Below are 27,835 nucleotides of genomic sequence, written 5' to 3' on the forward strand. Positions count from 1 at the left end.
ACTGCATTAAAAAAATTAAGAGTGTTTAAGAATGTAAGTGTGTCATAAAACCATTGAGCAGTTAAATCGTAAAGCTAGAATTGAGGGCATTGGAAGCAAAGATAGCAACCTGATTATGATGTCATTCTGTAGTTTATCAACTTTATTTTTATAAAAATCATGAATTGAGTTGCAAATGTAGTTTAAAATCATACTTCCGATGGTTTGAAAATAGTGTTTGGAAGCAAACATAACAATATCCATCAGCCATTTTATTCGACATACGACAGGCTTGAGGTTTAAATTTTCAAAATGGCCGTGCCATACAAATATTAAGAAAGTTTTTTGAATTTGTGTTTCTATTAAAGTTAATTTATTAGTATCTTACCCCAGCCAGTACACATTGCGTGTAATAACTATAATATCTTTATAAATATAATAAATATTGGGTTTAGATTTTCAGTGTTCCTCCATTACACATTTACGTATCCACTGAAATAATTTGTTATTAAATAATAAGTACTTATTGGCACAAAAAAAGCATTTTATCGGAGATCGGGGATAAATTACACATATCATCAAAAGTATACTCTCAGTCAGCCACGTAGTCCAGTACTATATAGCTACTGAGTAGCTCTCGGAAATTAGGCGCGGGTGCACGTTTCGCCCGAGTCGTTAGCGATACTCAATAGTTTTTTTGTGTTTTCAGCAGTTAGATTTGAAATAATATCATCTTTGAATTAAATTATGGTTAATAAAATAATATTCCATTTTTCCGTATTTAAATCCCTTATTTTTTTAACGTGTAGTGACTACACAGCACCGTAACGCGCGGGTGTTTTTAGGACAGCAAGGGAAAGATTAAAGTTTAAGTTAGTGTTAGTGAAAATAACATTTCTAACATGAAGACTCTCTTTGGCATTAGTGTAGCAATATTTGTAATTTTTCTCCAAAACATCAAAACGGGAGATGGCAATCTTTGTTTCCAATGCCCTCACTTATGTCTATTTTTAAGCATGTTTTCTAAGAGTTTGACTCTTTGACTCTTGAACTAAAAGTTATGACTCTATTTTCTTGGCAGTGTAATATATTACAACAGAGACAGAGATCGGAGAAGAGCAAAGATCCTCGAACCTACCACCGGGCTGCAAACTTCCATCAAGCTAAAATCGGTAGACTCAGGAAAATAAATCGGAGATTTGTTATCAACTGGAACAGTTTCGCAAAAATTAATTTAACTGTTAATGTTAATTAATAAACAGTTTCGCATTTTATTATTTTCATGGCGGGGAGTAATTTAAGATTTAAAACTGCTAAGTAATTCAGTCTTCTTTCTTATTGCTTTCCGACTGCCGGTGTGATTCTTCCACGGACTGGTCGATGGACATGTCTTCCACCGGATCCAGACCCGAGGCTGTCTTGTCGCCGTCCGTTTTGTCGGCGTCGGCCGTCTCGACACTGTGATCGTCGCGTTTCCCTTCCACCGGGGAAGGCGATTCGACAATCGACACGTGCTTCACCGCTGAAACAATAATTTTATTTTATTTATTTTCATGGATACATCCAGAGGTGTGGTCCTAAATAAAAACGTACCGGAGCGCACTGCCACCACTACGGTGAAGTGGGAGGGAAGTGGGTAGGTTGTGGGGGCTGAAGGAGGTATCATCAGCTCGTCATATATAATTTTCTGAATGATTTTTATATCTTCTTTTCTGTTTCTATATACAGTAAAACCCCTGTTTTACGTTTTTAAAAATGTATGGAAAAAATTAAATTACATAATTTAACAATATAATTATTGTACTAGACTATATTATGAAATATGCTGCAGAAAATTTGTAAGAAATGTTATAATTGTGAATTATTCATATTTACCAATGATTTAATTGAAAATATTTTGTATTTTTTAAAGCAATAATGTTATTTTTTATTGAATTAAAAAAACATGTTTAAATAATTTTATGTGGGTACTTAACCTTAAAAACACGGAAAAACAATTGAATTTGCATAAAATGCATACAACGATTTTTTCCCTAAACATTGGTAAATTTTAATTATATGGTATCACTTTTTTTAGTATGGCACCACAAAATTTTGACTGTCATCAGCGTTGCCATTACTACCGATTTTTCGGTAGATCTACCGATTTTAGGAGCAATCTACCGAATTCTATTGAAATTTTGCCGATTTCTATACATTTCCTCGTTTTTTTCCATAGAACAAAATTTCAATACAAATAAAACAAAATACATGATATAATAATTAATTGTTTATTATTTATATCACTACAGAGATGGGTAGAATTTTTGTTTCAAGATTATGGATATTCGAGCGTTTACAGGGCTTATGACCTGCCATAGGTTGGGTTCAAGTGGCCACTTTTATGTAGAATTCTACAACATTCCCCATTCCGCTTATTAGCGAATATCCATATCGGAGACATTTTTTGGTTTTTGTATATATGTCATGAAACAAGGAAAGCTTTCGCTAGCGCGTTTGGAGCGCCATCTATGTATTTGATATTGAGGTTAAGTATTAAAGCAAATTACTTTATTTATGTAGCTAAGACTCTATCCGAGTTAAATTAATTACTAGTAATCGCCTGCAGATGACTCTGCAACTTATTTTTACTTAATTTTTTGACCAGATCATATTTACACATATTTACACATCATATTCTCCGATATGGATATTCGCTAATAAGCGGAAAGGGGAATGTTGTAGAATTCCACATAAAAGTGGCCACTTGAACCCAACCTATGGCAGGTCATAAGCCCTGTAAACGCTCGAATATCCATAATCTTGAAACAAAAATTCTACCCATCTCTGTAGTGATATAAATAATAATATACCTACTCCCCCTTGGGATAAAACCAAGAATTGTGTGTGTATAAATATGTAAATATATATACACATACCAAAAATAATATTGTGTAATTAATTGTTTGTTTTCTCACTTAGATTGCCATCTGTTGACTGTTAAAAAAACCCCTTATCTATTGTAGATAAATATAAAATGAATTATATATTAATGAAATGAATTGGTTAGTATTGGTGAATGGTGATTCCCGGTTATTTCCAAATATATAATATTGTTGTATGATAAATTATGACCATAGAATTTCATGACATTATTGAAGTCTTTGTTTATCTTATGAGAAAAAATGAAAGGGGATCTTCTTTCATATAAAAATGATAGAAATGGTTTTTCTTCAGTTAATTATATATTTAAATTTAGTTGAATCATTGTTTTAAGCAATGTTTTCAGCAGTTAACATTCTTTTTACATTTAAGGAGCTTTAAAAAATTAATTATTTCTTTGTTTGGCACTTTTGTTTGACAACAAAGATTGATTGATGATTGTAAAAATGTCCAGGACATAGAGAAATAGAGAAGACCCATCCATGTCAGGGCCTCTATGCTGCAAGACGCTTCTACCTAAAACAAAGCTATTTTTCAGAGTCGTTGACAGGCTTCAATACGCAATACTTGAATTTCCACAGAACGGTTATTAATATACATCATTTAATATATTTTATGAAAATACATTCAACCGATGTATCTTTGCGCATAGTGAAAAATGCATACATGGGTAACTTAGGGCCTATTTTACCACCTCTGAGTAAAGTCTTGATTAGAACTACTCGTCAAGTAAAACAAATAATCTGTTTCACCACCGCTAAGTAGCGCTATTCGGCGAGTAAGTCCCCGAGTAGACTACTCAAAGCTCTTCCCTACGATTAACTGCTAATCATAACCTAGAGAAAAAATAAAATGGCGACAAAACCCAACACTTATGTATGGAAGTGAAACATGGAACTGGCAGAGGAAGGATGAAAGCCGAGTGAACGCGGGTGGAATGCGATCTCTTAGACGAATGTGTGGGAAATCAATGTATGACAGGGTTACGAATGATGAAATCAGGCGAGAGTGTAAATCTGAGACAAGTATAATTGATAAGATTAAGAAAGGGTCTCCGAGATGGTTCGGTCACGTAGAACAAATGGACGACGAGAGAATGGTAAAACAAGTATATATGGCAAAAATGAACGGCAACGTTAGACGAGGACGACCGAGGAAGACGTGGCATGATCAGATAAACCAAAATCTTAAGTCTGGTCATGTCAAAAGCAGACAGAACCGAAGGGCATGTATGACAAGATGTATGAATGTGGAAGAGGCTAGGATTGTATGCCAGGATAGACGTGTGTGGCGGTCCATTCTCTCTGCCTACCCCTACGGGGAAATGGCGTGATGGTAGTAGTAGTAGTAGTAGCGGCAAAACAATTTGACAGCCGGCAAAGAGGGTTTGTGTTTCGATTTGTTAGTTTGGAAAGTGTGTGTTTTTATAAATTATGGAACTGATAGAGCTTGTGGACGATTTTCTGTAAGACCCAAAGTGGTTGGATTTGGAGCACGCGTTAAACTCCGCTTCTATTGATTTCCACGCGGAAATTTTTTCTTTCCACAAAACATTGTCGCTTTTTTTATTTTCAATCACATTTTTGTGGCGCAAAACTAAATTTATTAGTACTTCGCATTCCTCGGTACTAAAGTTTACACCCCTTCGCGCTTATTCTCCATTATAATGCAGTTTTTGAAAAACACGTGCGACTCCCAAAGTAATGAACGAATACAATAAACAACACACGAAAGCTAGCAGTAGACGTTGTCGCGTTGTCAGACGTGAGCCTAGGCCGTTTAGATGCGACGTTGCCACACAAAGTATCTTTTTAGCAAATCAAAGGAAACCGTTGCTCGGTAATCGGGACATTAATCACCAGATTAAGTTATGTGATGGTTAGTTATTCAATACTTTACTCAGAGGTGGTGAAATAGGCCCTTAGTGTAATATCATTAATATTCATGCCTTAAGCCCGTGAAGAGTTTGTATGGTTACACACAATGCAGTATTGTTGAAATAGAAATTAAAATATAAACATAACCTCAAAGTAATAAAATGAGATTTGCCTGTATTCTGGGCCAGTTTTGCGAGCTTTGGTGATTCATTTATTTTATTTATTTATTTTATTTTTGCACCACAACAGGCCAAGAGGCCCAATTACAGCGGTGAATTACATCACAGAACACCCAGGCTTGAGAAAAATCACATTTAATTTTTTGTGTTCTCACCGGGAATCGAACCCGGAACCTTCCGTCTGTGAGTCAAGCGTCTTGACCACTACACCACGGAGGCCGCCATTATGCATTCATATATTATAGTCCTTCTGGTTTTAAATTGTTCATTTATCAAGCGTTTTCGACTGTTTAAAGCAACGGCCTTAGGCGAAACGGCGCTTTAATTTTGAACAACTGTCAAACATATTTTTGCCCCCTTCCCTCCCCTCCTCACCACCGAATCAAGCGATTTATTTTTCTGAATCTACCTATTTTCGCTTGATCCAGTCTGGCAACCCTGACTGTCATTTACATCGTGGCAAAACTTTTTCGTACTTTTATGATAACTGTTTAAATAATCTTATTTACAAATTATGTGTATAACTTCAAATAACATTTATATTGCCAAATGTTTAAGCTTTCTGCATCGTTATTTATTGATGTAAAGACTTTATTCTTCCTAAACATGCGTCAACCGCACGTCACTATTTAGTAAAATGTCAAAATTAGACACTCCGACAAAATGGTCAATTACACTGCACCTACTTAGAATTTAGTTTGAGGCAACAATTTACGCATTTTTCTATTTACCTCGATTTTATTCAGCATTTTGGGCAAACGCGGCGGCGCGCGGCTCGGCGTCTTTCGACAGATCAAATGAGTTTCGAAATTTTATTAAAAGACTTTATTCTTCCTAAACATGCGTCAACCGCACGTCACTATTTAGTAAAATGTCAAAATTAGACACTACGACAAAATGGTCAATTACACTGCACCTACTTAGAATTCAGTTTGAGGCAATAATTCACACATTTTTTTTGTTTACCTCGATTTTATTCTCCATTCACCGGGCGGCGCGCGGCTAGTCTTTTGACGAATCGAATGAGTTATAAAAAAATTCCGAGGTAAAACCGGGTCATGAAAAACGTTAATTGGGGGGATATTTGAATGAGAATATATGGAAAAAAAATGGGACCTAATATAAAAAAAAAAGGTACTGTACTATGATAATTGATATAACTTACATTTGGATATATTTCTTGCATCCAAACTGTCATCGCTATCTTCGCTGCTGGTCTTATGATCTGCAATGAAAATATATATTATTAATTAGTATAAATTATTTTAATTCAACATTTATACTAAGTACAAACTATGTGGCTATTCAACAATGTTTGATTATGTCCAAATGCTTGCAGACTGGCTGGATTTCATCCCCAGAGAGTTGTTCGTATTTAAATTTATTTCAACAGAGAGGGAAAAAGTTTTCGAGAAGGGAATATGGAAGTGCCCTAATGTCGAAATTAGAGCAGAATGCAAGGCTGAGTTAAGCATTATCGACAAAATTAAGAAAGGTCTTTTGCGATGGTTCGGTCATGTGGAGCGAATGAATGATGAAAGAACGGCTAAAAAGATTTATGATGCGAATGTGTCTGGTTGTAGAAGTCGAGGAAGGCCGAGAAAGACATGGCATGATCAAGTACAACAAATTCTTGAAAGTGGTCATGTGAAAAGTCGGAATAATCGACGCGCGTGCATGAGAAGATGTATGAATGTGAAGGAAGCAAAGGAAGTGTGCCAGGACAGAGTGGTGTGGCGTTCTATCCTCTCTGCCTACCCCTCTGGGGAAATGGCGTGATGGTTAGTTAGTTAGTTAGAATATGGAAGTCTAGGCATTTACAGGGCTTATGACCTGTCATTGGCTGGTTTAAGTGGCCACTTTACACACTGTGTAACATTCACCATTCTGCCCATGTTTGAACATCCGCATTTCCTAAACTCTTCCATCTGTTGACTTTTGTGAAGTAAAAGAGCTGAAACCTTTATCACGTGGGTGAGATTCATCCCGCTGAACCAAATCACCTACTAGGCAACGCCTGGAAACAATTTTCCAATTTTTATACTTCTTCTTTTACCAGGTAGTAATTCAACAATGTTTGATTAAGGAAATGTGGATGTTCAAACATGGGCAGAATGGTGAATGTTACACAGTGTGTAAAGTGGCCACTTAAACCATCCAATCACAGGTCATAAGCCCTGTAAATGCCTAGACTTCCATATTCCCTTCTCGAAAACTTTTTCCCTCTCTGTTGAAATAAATTTATTTATGTGGTTATTATTCGTTACAGGCGGGCAGCGTATGCTGATGCGCCTAGATCTGGTGTACTGCTTTTTGTCCAAGTTCTTCTTCCTTCAAAAAAGCATCCAAACGGCATTTGAACTGGCTGACTGAAATGGAATGGACAAACTGGGCTTGGCAATTTATTCCGGTCTGAAACTACCCGCTGGGAAGGAAGTTTATCTTGGGATTGGGGACGATAGAGCTTCCAGTTCTCTTCTTCTTCCAAGTCGGTCCCTCAATGCTGAGGATCGTGATCACCATGAACGCTTCTGATTAGTCTGTTCCACTCCAGTCTGTTCTCGGCCCGACGAACTGACTCATCAAATTTTAGCCCCGTAGCCACCTTTATTTGGTCAGTCCGTCTATATGGGATTCTACCCCGTATCGTCTATTCTCTTGTTAACCTTAATAATAAGTTAAGGAATGGTATCTTTGTTTAGTTTTTTCTATTTCACTTTTTGTGCTGTTACATGTTCACTTAATTGCCATACTTACTAGTTCTTTGCTCAATGTATTATTATTGCGTTTCTTAAAATTATTTTTTATTATTAACTTTTTAAAATCATTCTTATGTTGCTGAAATTCCATTTGTCGATGCGTTTTGAAGCTGCAAGACTTTTTTTGATGTTAGCTATCATATTATTTTATCATATGTAAATGTTTTCAACTATCAAATATCTAAATTTAGTAAATGGGGTCTAGAATTTCAACCATCCATGCACTCAGTAGCTGCAAGACTCGTTGTTATTTCGTTTTTAAAATATCACTTAAACTCTAAACTTCATTGTCAACTAAAAAATTTGAAAATAAAAATGTAAATAGGGGCTAGATTTCTTATTGTCCATGCGCTCTGTAGCAGCAAGACGTGTTGGGATATTTATTTATTGTACAGCGCCCTTGAGGTGATTTTCACAAAAATGGCGCTATATAAATTATCCAAACATTATTATTACCCCGGCCTCTCCTACCTACAACTCGGCCAGACATTATTGCCTCACGTAAATGCAAGCAATATGTCCAAAAAAATATAGTATCCTTCTCAAACACACCACTGATAGACGAGTTGTTATATGGAGTTCTTCCAGTATCGATGCATTATTTATTTTGCAAAAATCTTTCTCTTGAAGCTCAAATAGGAGTAGGACAAAAACAGTATGGTATATAGCAGTAAAAAATGGATTTTCAATAAGTAAAATTTTAAAATGTTGTGATTTTAGCGATGCCATTTAAAAAAAAATAAACACAAAATAAAATTTAAACAAAATCATGATTTTCACAATGTAAAATTTAAACGTCGGCCTCGTGGTGTAATGGTCAGCGTATTTGCCTACCACGCAAGAGGTCTCGAGTTCGATTCCCGACATGGTTGATATGAAATATTTATTTAAAAGGGTATTTTCACACTAGAATATTTCATAGTCCCTGGACTGGTACCTGAAGCGTAAGACTGATCATCTTACCTTCATGTAACAAAAATGATCAAGATGCGCTGCGATTGCTGTACCAATGCAATGCCCTATGCACCATTAGGTGCGGAAAGGGAATGAAGATAAAATGTAATTTTTTTTTTTAATTAAATTTTTACAATCTAAAATAAATTCAAGACAAGTTTTTTTTAAATGCCCAAGTAAAAAAATCGTGGTATGTAACCAAGTAAGATACTTGTTTGTTGTCACAATGTGAAATCAAAAAATAAAAATGGATTTACTGATTGTTGTTATAAAGTACAACAGTCGTGCGTCGACGATGAGGAACATGCGGCCTACCTGAAGTGTCGGTGTGCACGGGCGTGGTGACCAGCTGGGGCGGCCTCGGGCGCGTCTTCCTCGCGGCGTTGGGATGGCGACAGTACGCGCACCTGTACGCCACGTACTCAAACTCCTCTGGCAACGCCATACCTGCCAATCAAAAGACGTTGCGTTACGTTGTTCAACTGCTCGCCCTCTTCTAGGATATGCCTCCTAGAATAATGGTCTGGTCTCCATTCTATGTCAATCGCATAAATCGCACTGAATCAGTCCAACATCACTCGCTTCGAAAAGTAGCGTGGATGCTCGGACTAGAGAGAGGTAATTATTCTTATGCTGATATAGAGTAAATGTTAAATATTTCTAGTCTACAAAAACGTACAACTAATATTGACTCCATATATATGTTCGGCATTCTAAATGGTATAATCGATGTGCCATCATTACTGGGATAAGTTAAATTCTATATTCCGACTCGTACGTTGAGAAACAATGAAGTACTGTTCGTTCATCGATCAGCACAGAACAAACTATGGCTTTAATTCTCCGATGACTCGTCTCTGTCGTATTGTTAACTCGAGACAAGAACATCTGGACTTTTTTGGTTCAAGTTTACTGCGATTTAAACCAGCACTAAATAAATAGTCCAGATCTTGTCTCGATGTCCCTTATGTTTGTCAATGCTTCTTTTCGGATTTGCACCAGCCAATGACAGGTCATAAACCCTGTTAATGCTTAGACTTCCATGCTCAAAAATAAATTTAAATATGATTTTGAAGCTTGAGAATTGTAATTTGATGTACTTTTAGGCAGATCTTGCTATATATATATTTTATTTTTTTATACATAAAAGGTAAAACAGAGTATACGAAAAATAAAGGATAATTACATAGCAATAAAAAACATATCAACAGTAAAAATAGTAAACAAAAATCCCACAAAGGCATGGCCTGTTCCTGGGTAGACAAGAAATGATTATGAATTTTTGCTCCTATAATAAATAGACAGGTATAATATGTTTGTGTAATATAAGAAAGAGAAAAGAAAATATTTTGTAAAAGATTATAAGGTACTTTTTTACTTTATAGTAATTAAAAAAGGAAATAAAAAGTATTTTAAAAAACACAAAAATATTCCTTATTATTAAAGGGTAACAAAATAAATCATAGAAAAAAAGAGTTCATATCTTTAGTTTGAATCCAGGATAGTGCGTGTTTTTTAAAAGAAGGAAAATTTTTACAGTTTGGGATAAATTAAATATTATCAGTAAAAAAAGAATTAAAAATTTTTGGGCCTATAAAATATGCATGTCTCTGTGCGAGCCTCGTTTTACAATGTGCTATTTCTAACACACGATTCCTTCTTTGACTTGATCTATTTGAATTATATGTAAATAAATTTTGGTTCTTAAATATATATTTAAAATATTGAAAACAATATATTTGTTATAGTTCGTGCTCTACAAACATGTGTGCATTACTTTTTAGCCCACCCACGCATATAAATTGACATTCACCATTCTGCCTATCTATATTTTTTTATTTAACTTTTTGTACATAATGTTATTTGTACATTGGCGGGCTTATTGCCAAATGGCAATTTCTTCCAACCAACCAATAAAATAAAAGTTTTATTTTTATAATTCAAGTCACAGAACATATTCAATAGAAAAAAAATATTAAAAAGCTAAAGATATATAAAAATATAAATAAACATATTTGTTTATAAATTACCTTAAATCAAAAGTATTACTCAATGGGAAAAAAGAGGAAAGAGGAAAAAGGAAAGGAGGAGAGATTAAGGAAGAGAAAAGAGATGTTTCTTCAGACGTGATTTAAACAGAGATAATGTAGTAACATCTTTGATGGTGGATGGGAGATGATTCCACAGTCGAGCCGCATGGACACTATATGAGTTAGAGAAGAAAGAGGAATTGTGGATGGGTATTAAGAGAGTGCCTCGAGAATTAGAACGAAGAGGTAAACCATGAACCGATAAGCGTTGAAATTTTCCACGCAGGCATATAGGAGCGTTAGGACTATGAAGTACATTGAACAAAAGTGAGAGGGAGTGATAATCTCTCCGCTGTCTAATTTTGAGCCATTTCCTCACCTCTTCCATCTTTCGACTTTTGTGAAGTAAAGGAGCTGAAACCTTTATCATGCGGGTGAGATTCATCCGGCTGGGCCTGAACTTGTGCATTTTTTTTCTTTGTGGCAAAGACGCAGAGCCGTTTATTTTAATGAAATGAAAAATTACCATTGTGTCCTTTGCAGTTAGAGCATATGAGCGCGTAGCGACTGCCGGGGCCGTCCCCGATCAGGTAGTCGACCAAACGCTCGAAACCACCGCCGCTGCCTGAGAGAATCGGCCGCGGGAGATGATCGCCCTGATAACAATAGAAAAATATACAGTAAAACCTCGTTTTCCCGCTTTTTACGCCGAAACGTAAACGGACCTAAAGGTCCCATTTTTTTCCATGCATTCTCATTCAAATATTCCCCCAATTAACGTTTTTTAAAACCCCGGTTTTACGTTGAAAATTTTTCGAAACTCATTTGATCTGTCAAAAGACGCCGAGCCGCGCGCCGCCGCGTTTGCCCACAATTGCGAATAAAATCAAGGTAAATAAAAAATGCGTAAATTGTTGCCTTGTAGACATTCAATGTAGGTTCAGTGTGATTGACCATTTTGTTTAAGTGTCTGATTTTGGCATTTTACTAAATTGTGGCATGCAAGAATAAAGTCTTTACATCAATAAATTACGATGCAGAAAGTTTAATTTAATTTAATTTGGTAATAAAAATATTATTTGAAGTTATAAACATAATTTGGAAAGAAGATTGTTTAAACAGTTATCATAAAAGCGTGAAACAGTTTTGCCGCGATGTAAATGACAGTTGAAATTCTGTGTTGCCATACTAAAAAAAGTGATACCATATAAATAAATTTCCCAATATTGAGGGAAAAAATCATAGTATACATTTTATGCAAGTAAAAATTTTTATTTTCGTGTTTTTAAATCCAACTAAACACAGTAAACTTTGTTAAATAGTGGGTTTTAGGCTGTAATTATTACTAAAAATCACTAAAAGAATAATATTTTGAGTTTGTTTAAATTTTTGTAGACAAGGAATGGATTCAACTCCCTAGGGAGCTGTTAACATTAACATATTACAACAGAGATAAAGAACATTTTAAAGAAGGCAATATAGATGTCTAGGCATCTACAGGACTTATGACCTGTCATTGGCTGGTTTATAGCTGAAACCTTTATTTATGCTGGCCGCATAAATAAATGTTTCAGCTCTTAACTTCACAAACATCAACAGATGAAAGAATTGAAAGAACATTTAGGAAGGGCGGCCTTCGTGGTGTAGGGGTCAAGTCGCTTGACTCACGCACGGAAGGTTCCGGGTTAGATTCCCGTTGAGAACACAAAAATTATAAAATGTGATTTTTCTCAAGCCTGGGTGTTCTGTGATGTAATTCACCACAGTAATTGGGCCTCCTGGCCTGTTGTGGTGCAAAAAAAAAATATACATATAATAAAAAGTAAATATAGATGTTCAAATATGGTCAGAATGGTGAATGTTACACAGTGTGTAAAGTGGCCACTTAAACCAGCCAATGACAGGTCATAGGCCCTGTAGATGCCTAGACATTTATATTGCCTTCTTTAAAATGTTCTTCATCTCTGTTGTAATATGTTAAATAAAAGAATATTTTTTTTGCAGTATCAAGTTTTAAGCAGGAAGATCTCTTACAGTATATTTGGGTTATATATACTTCCAGAAATCAGCTTATAAAAATGTTTGTTATAGTAAATATATGTTACCTTAAGCGGAGTGAGCTGATTGGGCGATGCTTGTACGGCCACAGCCAATCGCTGTGGAGTGGCCACTGTTAACGACTGGCCAATCGGCCGCTGCCTCAGCTGGTTAGGTGTTGCTAAAAAATAATATAATTGTTTACCAGACTGTTATAATTGAATTTGATTCAGTGATTGTTTGAAAGAAGACAACTTGTTATCAAAGAAATCAGGACTGGTGTTAAGTTAATAACAGCATTTATCGATACTATTCCTGGCCGATTACCTTTCTTTCCCATTCTTCGTTTGACCCAACCTTATGGTACCTACCTAACATCAAGATGGAAGATATTCAAAATATGAAGATTCGGATTTAGAACAAAAACCAAACATTTTTGACTTCACATAAAATCGGATAAAAAGTGGCTGGAATCGTCGCGCGTCGTGGAAAACATTGTTATATTTTATAGTTCATTTTGTGATCCAGTGCCAGAAATTGAAGAACATTCAGACCATATTGAAGGTAGGTATCCATTCCATGTTCCTATCCTTTCTCGAATATTTCCCCATCACAAAACTGAATGAAATTCGATTTTCATTTACAGTCCGCCTTTTCGTTAACAATTGGGATGTTTGTTGGCAGACCTGAGAATTCTGGGCATAGGGGAATGAAAACCATAGTTAGTTCTATGGTTATCGGTATGAAAGAGTATGTTTTGTCTGAGGTTTCTAGTTGGGATATTTAATTTTATTGAGCTCAGTAGTTCAGGCGCATCAAAGAGTGAGTTGAGAATTTTAAATAGGACTAGAAGGTCGGACTTACTTCGACGGTCTTGAAGAGAAGATATATTCAAACTAGTTTCTAACTTTTTAAATTTATTTCAACAGAGAGGGAAAACATTATTGAGAAGGGAATATGGATGTCTAGGCATTTACAGGGCTTACGACCTGTCATTGGCTGGTTTAAGTGGCCACTTTACACACTGTGTAACATTCACCATTCTGCCCATGTTTGAACATCCACATTTCCTCAACTCTTCCATCTGTTGACTTTTGTGAAGTAAAGGAGCTGAAACCTTTATTATGTGAGTGAGATTCATCCGGCCGAACCAAATCTCCTACTAGGCAACGCCTGAATACAATTTTCCAATTTTCATACTTTCTCTTTTACCAGGTAGTTAATTTCACAATGTTTGAGTATGTCCAAATGCTTGCAGACTGGCTGGATTTCCTCCCAAGGGAGTTATTCATATTTTAATTTATTTCAACAGAGAGGGAAAACATACTAACTAATTATACTTATTTATTATTTTTGCAACACAACAGGCCAGGAGGCCCAATTACAGTGGTGAATTACATCACAGAGCACCCAGGCTTGAGAAAAATCACATTTTAATTTTTGTGTTCTCACCGGGAATCGAACCCGGAACCTCCCGTGCGTGAGTCAAGCGTCTTGACCACTACACCACGGAGGCCGCCTCGAGACGGCGAGATAAATAAATAGTAGTATTGCTAGGTCTCAAAACGTAAGTACGCGACCTAGAACAGGTGGTAATATCTTCATTCCTAAATTAAAAACAACTACTGCGCAACGTCATTATACTTACAGAGGAATATTTTTCTTTAATGAAATGAACAAAGATAATAAAAAGTACAGTCAGAAATACAATATATTTAAGAAAGACGTAAAAAAAACTACATCTATAATTCTTCTTTATGTAACACTGATTGAAAACATCGTTTGTGTCTTTTTTGTAATTTATTTATGTCAACGTGTATATCGATAACTGCATGAAAGAACTGAAAGGCTTAAGAATGGGAGCAAAAATGGGTGATTTAAAAGTCAATTGTCTTTTGTATGCGATGTATGCGAGAGAAGCGATTTGCCGATGAATGTCGATAAATCCAATGTGATGGTTTTTGAAAGAAACGAAAGTATGACTAAATGTGAAATCACTGTGAATGGAGTTATACTAAAACAAGTAGAGGAATTTGTGTATCTGGGAAGTGTGTTCACTAGGGATGGAATGACTGAGAAAGATATTGAAAGGAGGGTGAGTGCCGGGAACAGAGTGAACGGTGCACTTAAATCGACCTTGGCAAATAAATGCTTGTCACAAGAGGCAAAATTGGCAGTTCACAACGGAGTCCCGGTCCCGTCCCTGATGTATGGGAGCGAAGTATGGACTTGGAAAAACAGGGATGAAAGTAGGCTGAATGCTGTCGAAATGCGATCTCTCGGGCGAATGTGTGGTAAAACTATGTACGATAGATGCACAAATGTTGGGATCCGTACATTATGTAAGGCTGAGACGAGCATTATCGACAAAATCAAGAAAGGAGCTCTGCGCTGGTTCGGACATGTAGAACGAATGGACAGCGAGAGAACGGCTAAGAATATTTACAATGCGAATGTTGATGGATGCAGAAATAGAGGAAGACCGAGAAAGACATGGCATGACCAAATCCAACAAATACTTGAAGATGGACATGTCAAAAGTCGGAATAATCGGCGCGCGTGCATGAGAAGATGTATGAATGTAGAGGAAGCGAGATCTGTATGCAAAGATAGAGCGTTGTGGCGTTCTATCCTCTCTGCCTACCCTTACGGTGAAACGGCGTGATGGTTTGTTTGTGTGTTTGTTTGTATTTATGTTATTCTAAAAATATTATTGATTAAAATAAAATAATCTATTGTAAGACGTCACTCCCCATTATGTACTAAAGAATTGTTTATTTCTTTTACGTAATGGGAAACGTTAATGTAAATATATGTATTTGATAAATGTAAAAAATTGTATTTAGTTGTAATATTGTATTTTTATTTGTAATTAATAAAAAAATAAAAAAAATATATCAAAAGGTGGATAAATAGACATTACCGTTGTTTAAAGCGGGCACTAAAGATCTGCTGGGTGTCAGCGACTGCCTGATCAATTGAAGAGTCTTGTCAGGCTCCGGGCTGGCATACTTGTCCAGCAATTCCTTGGCAACCTGGAAACGGTGAAATAAATTTAATTAGACACGAATCATCCACCAGACCCGAATATAGACACGAACGTTGCAAACTAAATGAGGCATATTTATTTATTTATTTACACATCAACGGTTCAAAGAACCTGCACAATAATCATGCAGTACATAGTGTGGCGCCTCCGTCATAGACAATCCTCGAGGACCTACCGAGGAGCGAAACCACACAAGCGAACGCAGCTCGTTAAGTTACCAGCCTGCGGTTCGATACCCAGCCGGAAGTAGAGGGAGACAAGAACAAACACTATAAAAAGCGCGAGATTCAAGGTCCGTTCTTCTCTCCTTCTCCGAAATTCGACTGCAGTGCTTCCTCACATAAAATTAGTCTTCTATAAAACACGTGTTAGATGTAAATTTGAATTAAGTTAGATTTTATCGAATGTATAATTTTGTAGACAAGGACTGGATTCAACTCCCCGGGCAGCTGTTTATATTAACATATTACAACAGAGATGAAGAACATTTAAGAGAAGGTAATATAGAAGTCCAGGCATCTACAGGGCTTATGACCTGTCAATGGCTGGTTTTTGAATCTCACCCGCATAAATAAAGGTTTCAGCTCTTTAACTTCACAAACATCAAAAGATGAAAGAATTGAAGGAATATAGATGTTCAAATATAGGCAGAATGTTACACGTGAATGTTACACAGTGTGTAAAGTGGCCACTTAAACCAGCCATTGACAGGTCATAAGCCCTGAAGATGCCTAGACTCCCATATTACCTTCTCTTAAATGTTCTTCATCTCTGTTGTAATATGTCAATATAAACAGCTCCCCAGGGAGTTGAATCCAGTCCTTGTCTACAAAAATTTGGACAAACTCAAAATATTGTTGTAAAAAAGATTGAATAATTGAACGTAGTTATGCAGAAAGCAGCCAGTCCACAATTTTGGAAAAATGGGATATTGATGTTATCGGGCGCAGTGAGGTCGATTCTATGTTCTGCTAAAAACCGCCAGACCGCTTTCATACAAAAAACTGTATTAATCACCTTCGGAAAAAGGTGTCGATCGCAAAAACGGCATTTCTCAATTCGCAGAAAAAACCCACAAAACTAAAAAAATCTTACGGTACTTTAAAAATCTTTTAAGCTGGTCAAATACACAATAAGATTCTTGTTTGTAATATTTAAAAAAACTTATGCATTCATAGCTTATCGTTTGTTAAAGTCAAAAACATTCCAACTATTGTGTAGATTTTATAATGAGGAATTCCAGCCCAACCTGGAATTAAATTTTTTTTTAAATTTCGTGTACACGTGGATATTTAAAAATTTTGGAGTAGGATGAAATATCTCAAAAACGCACGCAAAAATAAATAAAAAATGTTAAAAATAGTATTCATTTTAAAATCGTAAATAATGACGTCACTCCTTATATCTACGTGTAGTATTTCCGGTTTCCGCTCTAAAGCCCCCGCACCTTGTAAGGAACGTTTTGACCATAGAAAACATTTCAATTTGTTGACATTTCAACCAGAGATTATGTCAACTTTCTAGGTTTTTCTAAATCGAAACGTTCGTAAAAACAACCATAACACAGAAATGAGCAAATCACGATCAACTAAATGAAGTAATCAAAGCAATATTCCATAGATTCTTGTCAGGTCAGTGAAAGTAAGAACGCCAACCGTTTCATGACGTCACTACCGAAAAGTGACACACTGATTACAGTCATTTGGCGCGGTATTTGATAAATGTAACTTTAAAAAATCATATCTTTGTAAATAACGCACAAAAAAAATACATATATATAATTTTTGCTTAGTTAAATAGTAATAGCTAATAGAAAATAAATAAATTAGAAAACAGTGGAATTCCTCTTCACTCTTTTCACAAAATGGCTATTATCTCAGTTTCACTTTTCTATGGCTGGCTGCTTTCTATAGTGAAAATATACTAACTTTGTAGGTTTCCTTGTCCATAACCTCCTCGAGAATCCTCTTCTTCTCGTCCCGCATGCTCTGCAGCCGCACTCGGTTCCTGCGCAGCTTCCAGTCGTAGTACCGCGCTACCACGGAGCGCAGCATGACTATGCTGCCGAATAGACGAAAAGACGACACATTACAAGCGAGACCTTTGTTGGAGTATCAAAGCATGTGGATTGTGGTCCTACTCACTGGCGGCTCCTGGCCGAAAATATGGGCAGTGCATTTCTTTACATTCTGTAAACTTATATACTCATATTTCACACTCACATAGGCACTGTCTGTGACAATGCGCGCAGAATGTTGTGATTTGTTCTCCGAACAGCCAAGGTGTTCTTGAATATTCGTGTTCTACTACTACAACTACTACTACCATCACGCCATTTCCCCGTAGAGGTAGGCAGAGAGAATGGACCGCCACACACGTCTATCCTGGCATACAATCCTAGCCTCTTCCACATTCATACATCTTGTCATACATGGCCTTCGGTTCTGTCTGCTTTTGACATGACCAGACTTAAGATTTTGGTTTATCTGATCATGCCACGTCTTCCTCGGTCGTCCTCGTCTCACGTTGCCGTTCATTTTCGCCATATATACTTGTTTTACCATTCTTTCGTCGTCCATTCGTTCTACGTGACCGAACCATCTCAGAGACCCTTTCTTAATCTTATCAATTATACTTGACTCAGATTTACACTCTCGCCTGATTTCATCATTCGTAACCCTGTCATACATTGATTTCCCACACATACGTCTAAGAGATCGCATTTCAACCCCGTTCACTCGGCTTTCATCCTTCCTCTGCCAGTTCCATGTTTCACTTCCATACATAAGTGTTGGGACTAAAACTCCATTGTGCACTGCCAGTTTAGCTTCGATTGACATATTTTTATTAGAAATTACTGCGTAAGCGCAAGCACTAAGGTGCTCCGTTCATTTTGTTGCCCGCATTCACTCTCCTTTCAACATCCTTTTCTACTCTTCCATCTCTTGAAAACATGCTTCCCAGATACACAAATTCTTCTACTTGCTCAAGACATTCGTTGCTTACATTTATTATGCAGTCAGTAACCTCACTATCCCTTTCAAATACCATCACTTTTGACTTACTTTCGTTCATCGCCAATTCGCTCTCCAGGCATACGTCATGCATTCTAGAGACTATTTGCTGCAAATCAGCCTTGCTGCTTGCTAACAGAACTGCATCATCAGCATCGTGTTCTAAGGCTTCTTTATAATTCATTGGTGCGAAGCAGACTCGAGTGTGGATCTCTGATCTGGGCACCCCACGAATTGAAGTACTCTCTTATGCTGGAGATGGTTCAGAAGAAATTTCTGAGGTATCTTTACTTGAGGGAGTGCGGATATTATCCGCGGTTGTGCCCGCCTGACTCCGTACTGGGAATGCTCGGCTACAATAGTTGGAAGTAAAGAAGAAATGCATACTTGCTTATGTATTTTTTCCGATTGATCCGTGGTATTACGATCAGCATAGGAGTAACGGAGAGTATTTTTCTTTATGTTCCTGATGACTACCTTAGACATAGACAGCTTAAGCTGTTTTATCTTCCTGCTTGCGGAACCAATCTGCCGATGGTAATGCCAGTAGGAAGAGCGATGTCTTTACTCAACCGTATCTCTTCAGATATTGACATCTTTCATATTAGTGAAAAAAAGTTCAGAGAGGACAGCATTCTATCTCTTTAATTGCTGGGTATTTTTATTTTACCATTTTTGTACATTTAAATTTTAGTATTAATTTTTTCGTTTTATGTATGCATTGACCTTTTTTGTAATGTACATAAACGTTCATAAATAAATAAATTGAAATTGAAATTAATTTCAATAATATGATAACAATATGGCGGCCTCCGTAGTGTAGTGGTCAAGACGCTTGACTCACGCACGGAAGGTTCCGGGTTCGATTCTCGGTGAGAACACAAAAATTAAATGTGATTTTTCTCAAGCCTGGGTGTTCTGTGATGTAATTCACCACTGTAATTGGGCCTCCTGGCCTGTTGTGGTGCAAAAATAAAATTAAAAAATAAAAAATAAAATAAAATAAAATATGACAGGTCTGACGAGATGAACGGGCAATAGTATGACAGACCGCCCGCGCATCGGAACCAGGAACGCTAATTTCGCCTAACATTATACGCACGTTATAGGATACTAAATCAATGAAATACCATTGATGTTTTTTGTTGATATTTCTTGATAACACTCCATAGTTAACTTATTTTATTTCATTGGAAAGCCAACAGACATTTATACATTTATAAGAATCAATTATACCATAAATACATATCATAAAGTCCAATTAGAGGCTTCCACATAATATTGTTATTGTAAATGTTGTCACATCAAAATTATACATAACATAAAATAACTAATCATACAAAACTTATAATATTACTAGAAATGTAAATGTAATACATATTAATTAACATATTACAACAGAGATGAAGAACATTTAAGAAAAGGTAATATAGAAGTCTAGGCATCTGCAGGGCTTATGACCTGTCAATGGCTGGTTTAAGTGGCCACTTTACACACTGTGTAACATTCACCATTCTGCCCATATTTGAACATCTATATTCCTTCAATTCTTTCATCTGTTGATGTTTGTGAAGTTAAACAGCTGAAACCTTTATTTATGCGGGTGAGATTCATCTAATTGAATTATTTCACCTACATACTAGACTAGGCAACGCCTGAAAATGTTATTTTTTCAATTTCTATACTTCTTCATGGACCAGGTAATTTATCAACAATATTTTGAGTTTGTCCAAATTTTTGTAGACAAGGACAGGATTCAACTCCCTGGGGAGCTGTTTATATTAACATATTACAACAGAGATGAAGAACATTTAAGAGAAGGTAATAAAAAAGTCTAGGCATCTACAGGGCTTATGACCTGTCAATGGCTGGTTTAAGTGGCCACTTTACACACTGAGTAACATTCACCATTCTGCCCATATTTGAACATCTATATTCCTTCGATTCTTTCATCTGTTGATGTTCGTGAAGTTAAAGAGCTGAAACCTTTATTTATGCAGGTGAGAGAGGGAGTTTCAGGATTATATCAGATCATACAGGATTACAATTATTTAAAAATAGTGTATTGAAAACTTTTGAATAAAACTCCCGTTGATCTCTTTTTCTCTTACATCACTTCAAATTACATACATTAATATTATTATTATAATTAAAATTTCTCTTTTGAAATTTGTATTACTGCTAAAATCGCTTTAATGAAATTTTATTGACTTCTCTTGGTTTAAAATCTTCTCCTTATATTGTTTTTTCAAATTTAAAAGATTACTTGCTATATTTTTTATCAATATTCCTACAGAGATGAGGTAGAATTTTTTCAAATTCAGGATTATCGATATTCGAGCGTTTACAGGGCTTATGACCTGTCATTGGCTGGGTTGAGTGGCCACTTTACGTTTTTTACAACATTCCCCATTCCGCTTATTAGCGAATATCGACACAGGTACCATTTTGATTCTTGTACATATCTTTTTAAATGAGAAACCATTCACTAGCGTGTTGGAGCACCATCTATGTATTGATATTGAAGTTAAGTATTTTTAATTAGCATATTACTTTATTTTATGTATTTAAGACTCTTCCGAGTTAAATTAAGTACTAGTTATATTACTTGCTATACTTGTTATTCTTTCTTTTTTCTCTGCTGCATTGGCACCAACATGCAAACATGCAAATACCAAGTGTAGTGTTGTTGTCCTGACGAAGAGACGGGTTACGTCTCGAAACCGGTAGACAGATAAGTCGGTGAGTGGTTTTATACAAATTTTATTAACATAATATTAAAATGTTGGACCATTAAGTTAATATTTTGAATATTAATAATATAAACCAAGAAGTTTCATTGATAAGTTTATTTATAATTGTATCATAATTTATTTATTTATTGACACTTTATATACATATACAATAAATATACATATAAGGGCGGGCATATTGCCTTAAGGCAATTTCTTCCTACCTACCCAAACCGTTCAGTTTGAGAAAATTATAAATACATGGACATATTGAATCTTACAATTTTATACAAAAATTAAAAGCAAAGATTAACAAAAATAAATATATGTATAAAAAAAAAAAAAATAACACTTTACTATGAAGAGAGGAGAGGGGATGGGAAGGAAAGAAGAAGGATAAAGGAACAATTCAAATATTTAGATAGTGACATTTCAATCTCGACTTAAATGTAAATAAAGAAGGGGCGTCTCTAACATTAGTTGGTAGATTATTCCACAATCGAGCGGCTACTACTGTGAAAGAGGAGGCAAAAAAATTAGAGCGATGACAGGGTATTAAAAGGGTTCTCTCGTTACTAGAACGAAGAGATAGTCCGTGTTGTGAAAGAGGTTGGATGAGCTCTCTCAGATAAACAGGCGAAGTGGGATTATTTAAAATATTGTGAAGAAGTGATAGAATGTGAATGTTTCTTCTATGCCTGATACTGAGCCAGTGTAGTTGCGTGCGATACTCATAATCATTATCAATGAAATACTGACTTCTTCAGATTGTATTAAACTTCAGTGTGACATTCAAAATATAATTCAATGGAGCAAACAAAACAAATTATTCTTCAATGTTTCCAAATGTTTTGTAATGGCATACACAAGAGCATCCAAAACAATATACTATCGTTATCTCATGGACGGAGTGAGGCTTGAAGGGGCTTCAACGTCCAGAGATCTCGGGGTGTTGTTTGATGCTCAGTTATCTTTTGATCTTCATATGGTTAATCTATGTAATGACTCCCTTAAAATGCTCATTTTTGTTCTTAGAAATGCCAAGATCTTTTCTAACACTCGGATTATGAGGGCGCTGTATAATTCCCTGGTAAGAAGTCGTTTGGAGTTTAGTTCCATTATTTGTTTGCCGCAAGAGGCTTGATACTCTTTAATAAAGTAATTTAAACAAGTCTACGAATTCCTTGCGGTATGAACTGCGCCCAGTATGATTAATTTATTTAGATTTGAATTTATTCAAAACATTATGTCTGCTTCTAAAACGGAGAATATACAAAACAAGATTGTAATATTCATGGTAAGTAAATTAATGGAATATTAAGAAGTATTGTATGCAAATTTTACTTCAAAACATTATATTTAAGTTGTTGATTTTGATGAGTATAATTTCGACTGCGGCCTCTTTGTGAAGTCAAATATTTTCATTGGCAGTATTTTAGAACTCATTTCAACAGCAATTCTGCATTCTTGCGTCTTCCTTCTCGACTCGATGGATGGCGAACCTCACAGAGAACGGGATGAAAATAGGCCGAAGGCCTATGTATGAAGCCTACGTCAAATCTAAAATATGTTATATGCTACAACCTCAGAGTAATAATGCGTGAACCTATAGAGAAGCCCTATCACTATGTTTCAGAGAACGCAAGCGATGTTGGTTTGTTGCTTGGCAACAAATTGGTGGCCATTTTGTTTTGTTTGACAACATAAATATAACAATTCGATCGGATGCTTTTGTGTTTGATTATGTCCAAATGCTTGCAGACTGGCTGGATTTCCTCCCTAGGGAGTTGTTCATATTTAAATTTATTTCAACAGAGAGGGAAAAATTTTCTGAGAAGGGAATATAGAAGTCTAGGCATTTACAGGGCTTCCAGCCAGTCTGCAAGCATTTGGACATAATCAAACATTGTTGAATTACTACCTGGTAAAAGAAGAAGTATATAAATTGGAAAATTGTTTTCAGGCGTTGCCTAGTAGGTGATTTGGTTCAGCCGGATGAATCTCACCCACGTGATAAAGGTTTCAGCTCTTTTACTTCACAAAAGTCAACAGATGGAAGAGTTTAGGAAATGTGGATGTTCAAACATGGGCAGAATGGTGAATGTTACACAGTGTGTAAAGTGGCCACTTAAACCAGCCAATGACAGGTCATAAGCCCTGTAAATGCCTAGACTTCCATATTCCCTTCTCAGAAAATTTTTCCCTCTCTGTTGAAATAAATTTAAAGGATGCTTTTGTAGCTGTGCATGGCTTTGTTAGTAAATAACTTGGATAATTAATTACGTTATAATAAATAAAAATCCACCATAATGAATTGCAGTATGTTTGGTTGCAGCAGTAGGAGCGTACAAGCTGTTAAAGGAGACAGTTTTCACAGGGAATTGATTCCGAATATTTTACCATGATTTACATTGATTTTTGGCATTTGTTGTCCCGACCCGTGTATTATGTTGCTTAAAAACTTTCCTTATATCAACATATTTACTTCAGATACTATTTTTTCTCAATTTAGGAGATAAATTTGTGAATTAAAGTATGTTTACTGTTGATAATGACAGTTGATTACGGGCAATATATATAAAGTTTGAGTTTTTATCGAGTAGAGGTGGATTCAAATTTTACTCAAAAATAGCAAGATTAACCTTGAAATCGCATCTAAAATGACGTGTCCAAATTTCAGGCCGCTACGACTCGCCGTTTCGGAGATGTGACGGACAAACAAACAAACTCAACACAGGACTTTGGTTCCACGGAGTTGGGATTTATGTCTCAATAAATGTAACATAAATATATTGTGAATAAAATAAATAAAAAAATAAACACACACATGTAATTTCAGTTTTATAAAATAAATATAGGCGAATTATAGAAAAAAAAATTGGAATAACCCTGCAGTAATAAATACACAGGATCATGCCACGTCTTCCTCGGCCGTCCTCGTCTCACGTCACCGTTCATTTCCTCCATATATGCTTGTTTTACCATTCTTTCGTGGTCCATTCGTTCTACGTGACCGAACCATCTCAGAGACCCTTTCTTAATCTCATCAATTGTACTTGACTCAGATTTACACTCTCGCCTGATTTCATCATTCGTAACCCTGTCATACATTGATTCCCCACACATTCGTCTAAGAGATGACGGTAGGCTGACGGTGCCACGACAGAAAAACTACTATGGGGATAGAACAATGGGGAGTGTAGTACCACAACTGTATAATTTAATACCAGCTGAAAATAGTGAGGAAAAAAACCTAAATTCATTAAAAAAAATAGTCAAAAAAATATTAAAAACAGCAAGTGAAACTTAAGTGTGCACATATATATATTTTATTCTTCATTTATTATTAAACTATGTACTTACCTTTTATAAATTAAAAAATAATAATGTAATGTAACCCGCAGACAAGCTTCGGCTTTGCGGGAACAAAAATACAATTTGTGTATGTTACTTATTTGTTAAAATAAATAAAATTTTAAAAAAAAAAGATCTCATTTCAACCGCGTTCACTCGGCTTTCATCCTTCCTCTGCCAGTTCCATGTTTCACTTCCATACATAAGAGTTGGGACTAAAACTCTGTTGAGCACTGCCAGTTTAGCATCGATTGACATATTTTTATTAGCAATTACTGCGCTTAGTGATCTGTTCATTTCGTTGCCCGCATTCACTCTTCTTTCAACATCTTTTTCTACTCTTCCATCTCTTGAACAAATTGAGATCTAAATAACTCCCTAGGGAGGAAATCCAGCCTATCTAAAAACATTTGCAAACATTTTTGAATTAATTAACTGTTCAATAAAGATTAAAATTTGTTTCTGCAATGTGTAGATGTGAAAAGCGGTCACAAGATCTCTAAAATGGATCCGGGTAGTGGTGGGGGCTTGCGCTGATAATTTTGTGTAAGTCTTAGAAAAAACAATTAAAGCGAGATCTCACAGCACGGGCGAGACGAGCAGCGGGGAGAAGTAGATAAGACCGTCGCGCCACCCGGCCGGACGGCAGTAGAGGTAGAGCAGCGCGGCCGCGAACACGTACAGCCCCACGCTGGCCACCATCAGGTTGGCCACGGTCCGGCGCCGGCGCTCTTCCGTGGCCTGCCGGTGCTCCTCGGCCGTGCGCAGCGCCTTGTCCAGCTGCTCGAGGGTCTCGCCGGTGGTCTTCTTGCGCTAAGGCATTAATATTGGCCAATAAACATGGGTATAAACATGGGTGTTGATGCACAATACATGTGACGGTGAACAAAACACGAGTGTTGATGAACAAAACATAAGAGTTGATGAACAAAACATGAATGTTGATGAACAAAACATGAGTGTTGATGAACAAATAATGTGTCAGTGAACAAAACATAAGTGTTGATGAACAAATATGTCAACTTATAATTAGAAATCAAACACTGATTTGAGTCTACTGAACACTTTATTTTATTTTTACAAATATAAACATATAAAAATAAAAATTTCGTGACAATTGTTTCGCCTTATTAGGGCATTTTCAAACGAATGTGAAGATAATCTTCACATTCGTTTTAAAATGCCCTAATAAGGCTTTGAAAGTGTTCAGTAGACTCAAATCAGTGTTTGATTTCTAATTATAAGTTTAAATATGGAGTTCTACAAAATAAAATATGTTAGTGAACAAAACATGGGTTTTGATGAATGGAACATTTGTTGGTGAACAAAACACTGGAAAACCCTCTAAATGCATTATTGACTATACTGGGAAAAACCACATTGAATTTTTTACTCGACAACAGTTTTTTCAACATATTTTGGATTTAATACATACTTATGAAACCATCATAGTTTCTTTTACTCTTAAAAGACTGTTGTAAATAATTCCTTTGTGCGCTGTGATGTAACATTGTGTTACCACAAGCAAAAGTCGGAATATTGTAAAAGTTAAGACATTTGAAAAAAAAACAAGGAGATATACTGTTTAACAATTCCTTTGCCATAATTCATAAAAATAAACATAGAATTTAGCTCAGTTATAGTAAAATAAATAAACCACTCATTTTACATGCGTGCGGACGTGGAATGATGATGAACAACAAAAAAACGTGACAATACTTCTAGGTCACCGAGATCTTTATTAATCGAGGCGCGAGGAGCTGCAAACGGAGGCCCGTAGGGCCGATAAAACGAGGCCCGAAGGGCCGAATTTTTAAGCATGTAACAGTCGTTGCCTACTAGTATTATATGATTGAAATACATTACCAATTAAAACTATTGTTTCAATTAAATCAAAATTAATATTTGAACCAATTTTAATTCAATGGCATTGCCAGCGAAGTGAATCGGATTAAAACTGCATAAAATTGAAAGTAATTCGATTAGTTATGCACATATTAAATCATTTCAATTGCTGGAAGACTTTCATTTTCACATACAAAATCATCACAAAACTAGACTGAACCAACAAATTTTATGACAAAATAAATCCGTTTACATGTTATCAACTTAATTCGCGTGTATTTTGAGCAATTTTCCAAAGAAAACATGCCTTAATTCGTATTTTTAATGTGCGGTACTCACCCGAAATCGAGATGTCAACAGGCCCATATTTAGTGGTTTTTAAACACTTTTCTGATGTAAACTAATTTGCCACTTATCGCTTCACACTTCACTGTGCGTTTTTCGCTAAAGGCCTACACTATAAATAAATTTGGCATGATTTTCGCAGCCTAACCAGGAATAGAATATACATATTGAAACCTAACCTATATTTGAGACATTCGCGCACTGGCCCGGCTGTCTTGTTCGAGTGACTGTTCGCGTCATGCCAAAGTGACGCGACTCACGCCGCGCTGGTGCATTTTTGTCGGTGTAAAAAGTAGCTTTCACTGCACAAACGCATCAATATGCAATGCTTGATATAAATTGTATATCTTTACGTGGATGTCGCGGATAGAAATCGGAAATAAAACGCTCGGAGACACAAAACACAATCTCCAAACGAGTGGCAAAGTGATATGTCAAAAAAGACGCCATGCAGTACAGATTTACGTCCGACGTTTTACTACTAAATTGAACTATGAAAATACGGAAACAATCTGAAGGAAATATTTTTTCTAGTTTTCTTATTTTAATTCCATCAGTGTAAAAGGCACGTCAGCGCGTTTGCCTACCATGGAAGAGGTCTCGGGCTCGATTCCCGACACGGTTGAAATATAATATATTAATTTTTTTTATTTCATTTCATTTCATTTCATTTTATTTTATTTTATTTCATATAATTTAGGAAACCAACAGTTCTACATACATATTTACAGTAAACAAACAGATATAGTGTGTAAACTC

At 36.0% G+C, this 27,835-nt stretch overlaps 1 protein-coding gene across 1 annotated transcript; it reads right to left on the bottom strand.

Annotated features, from left to right (window-relative positions):
- Positions 1–1,224: 1,224 nt before the first annotated feature.
- Lnpk (zinc-ribbon metal-binding protein lunapark) lies at positions 1,225–27,553 on the bottom strand. Its single transcript, XM_088232231.1, has 9 exons — positions 27,071–27,553; positions 25,470–25,699; positions 17,715–17,847; positions 15,661–15,772; positions 12,806–12,918; positions 11,227–11,356; positions 8,986–9,117; positions 6,123–6,182; positions 1,225–1,501 (listed from the first exon to the last, which is right to left on the bottom strand). The coding sequence occupies exons 1-9, from the start codon at positions 27,095–27,097 to the stop codon at positions 1,302–1,304; spliced, it is 1,137 nt and encodes a 378-aa protein (XP_088088357.1). The 5' UTR covers positions 27,098–27,553; the 3' UTR covers positions 1,225–1,301.
- Between the last annotated feature and the right edge of the window lie 282 nt (positions 27,554–27,835).

The sequence above is a fragment of the Micrasema longulum genome, unplaced genomic scaffold (genome assembly GCF_059751315.1).
Source record: "Micrasema longulum isolate JH-2025_06_02 unplaced genomic scaffold, ASM5975131v1 h1tg000958l, whole genome shotgun sequence".
Lineage (NCBI taxonomy): Eukaryota > Metazoa > Arthropoda > Insecta > Trichoptera > Brachycentridae > Micrasema > Micrasema longulum.

Bases quoted from the DNA above. Each gene is read 5' to 3' on its own strand.
- Lnpk (XM_088232231.1), bottom strand. From the start codon at position 27,097: ATGGGCCTGTTGACATCTCGATTTCGG. The intron at 17,848-25,469 runs GTGAGATCTCGC...TCTATTCGGCAG, and splicing joins CTGCTCGTCTCGCCCGTGCT to CATAGTCATGCTGCGCTCCG. The intron at 15,773-17,714 runs GTTAGTATATTT...CACCGTTTCCAG, and splicing joins TGGACAAGGAAACCTACAAA to GTTGCCAAGGAATTGCTGGA.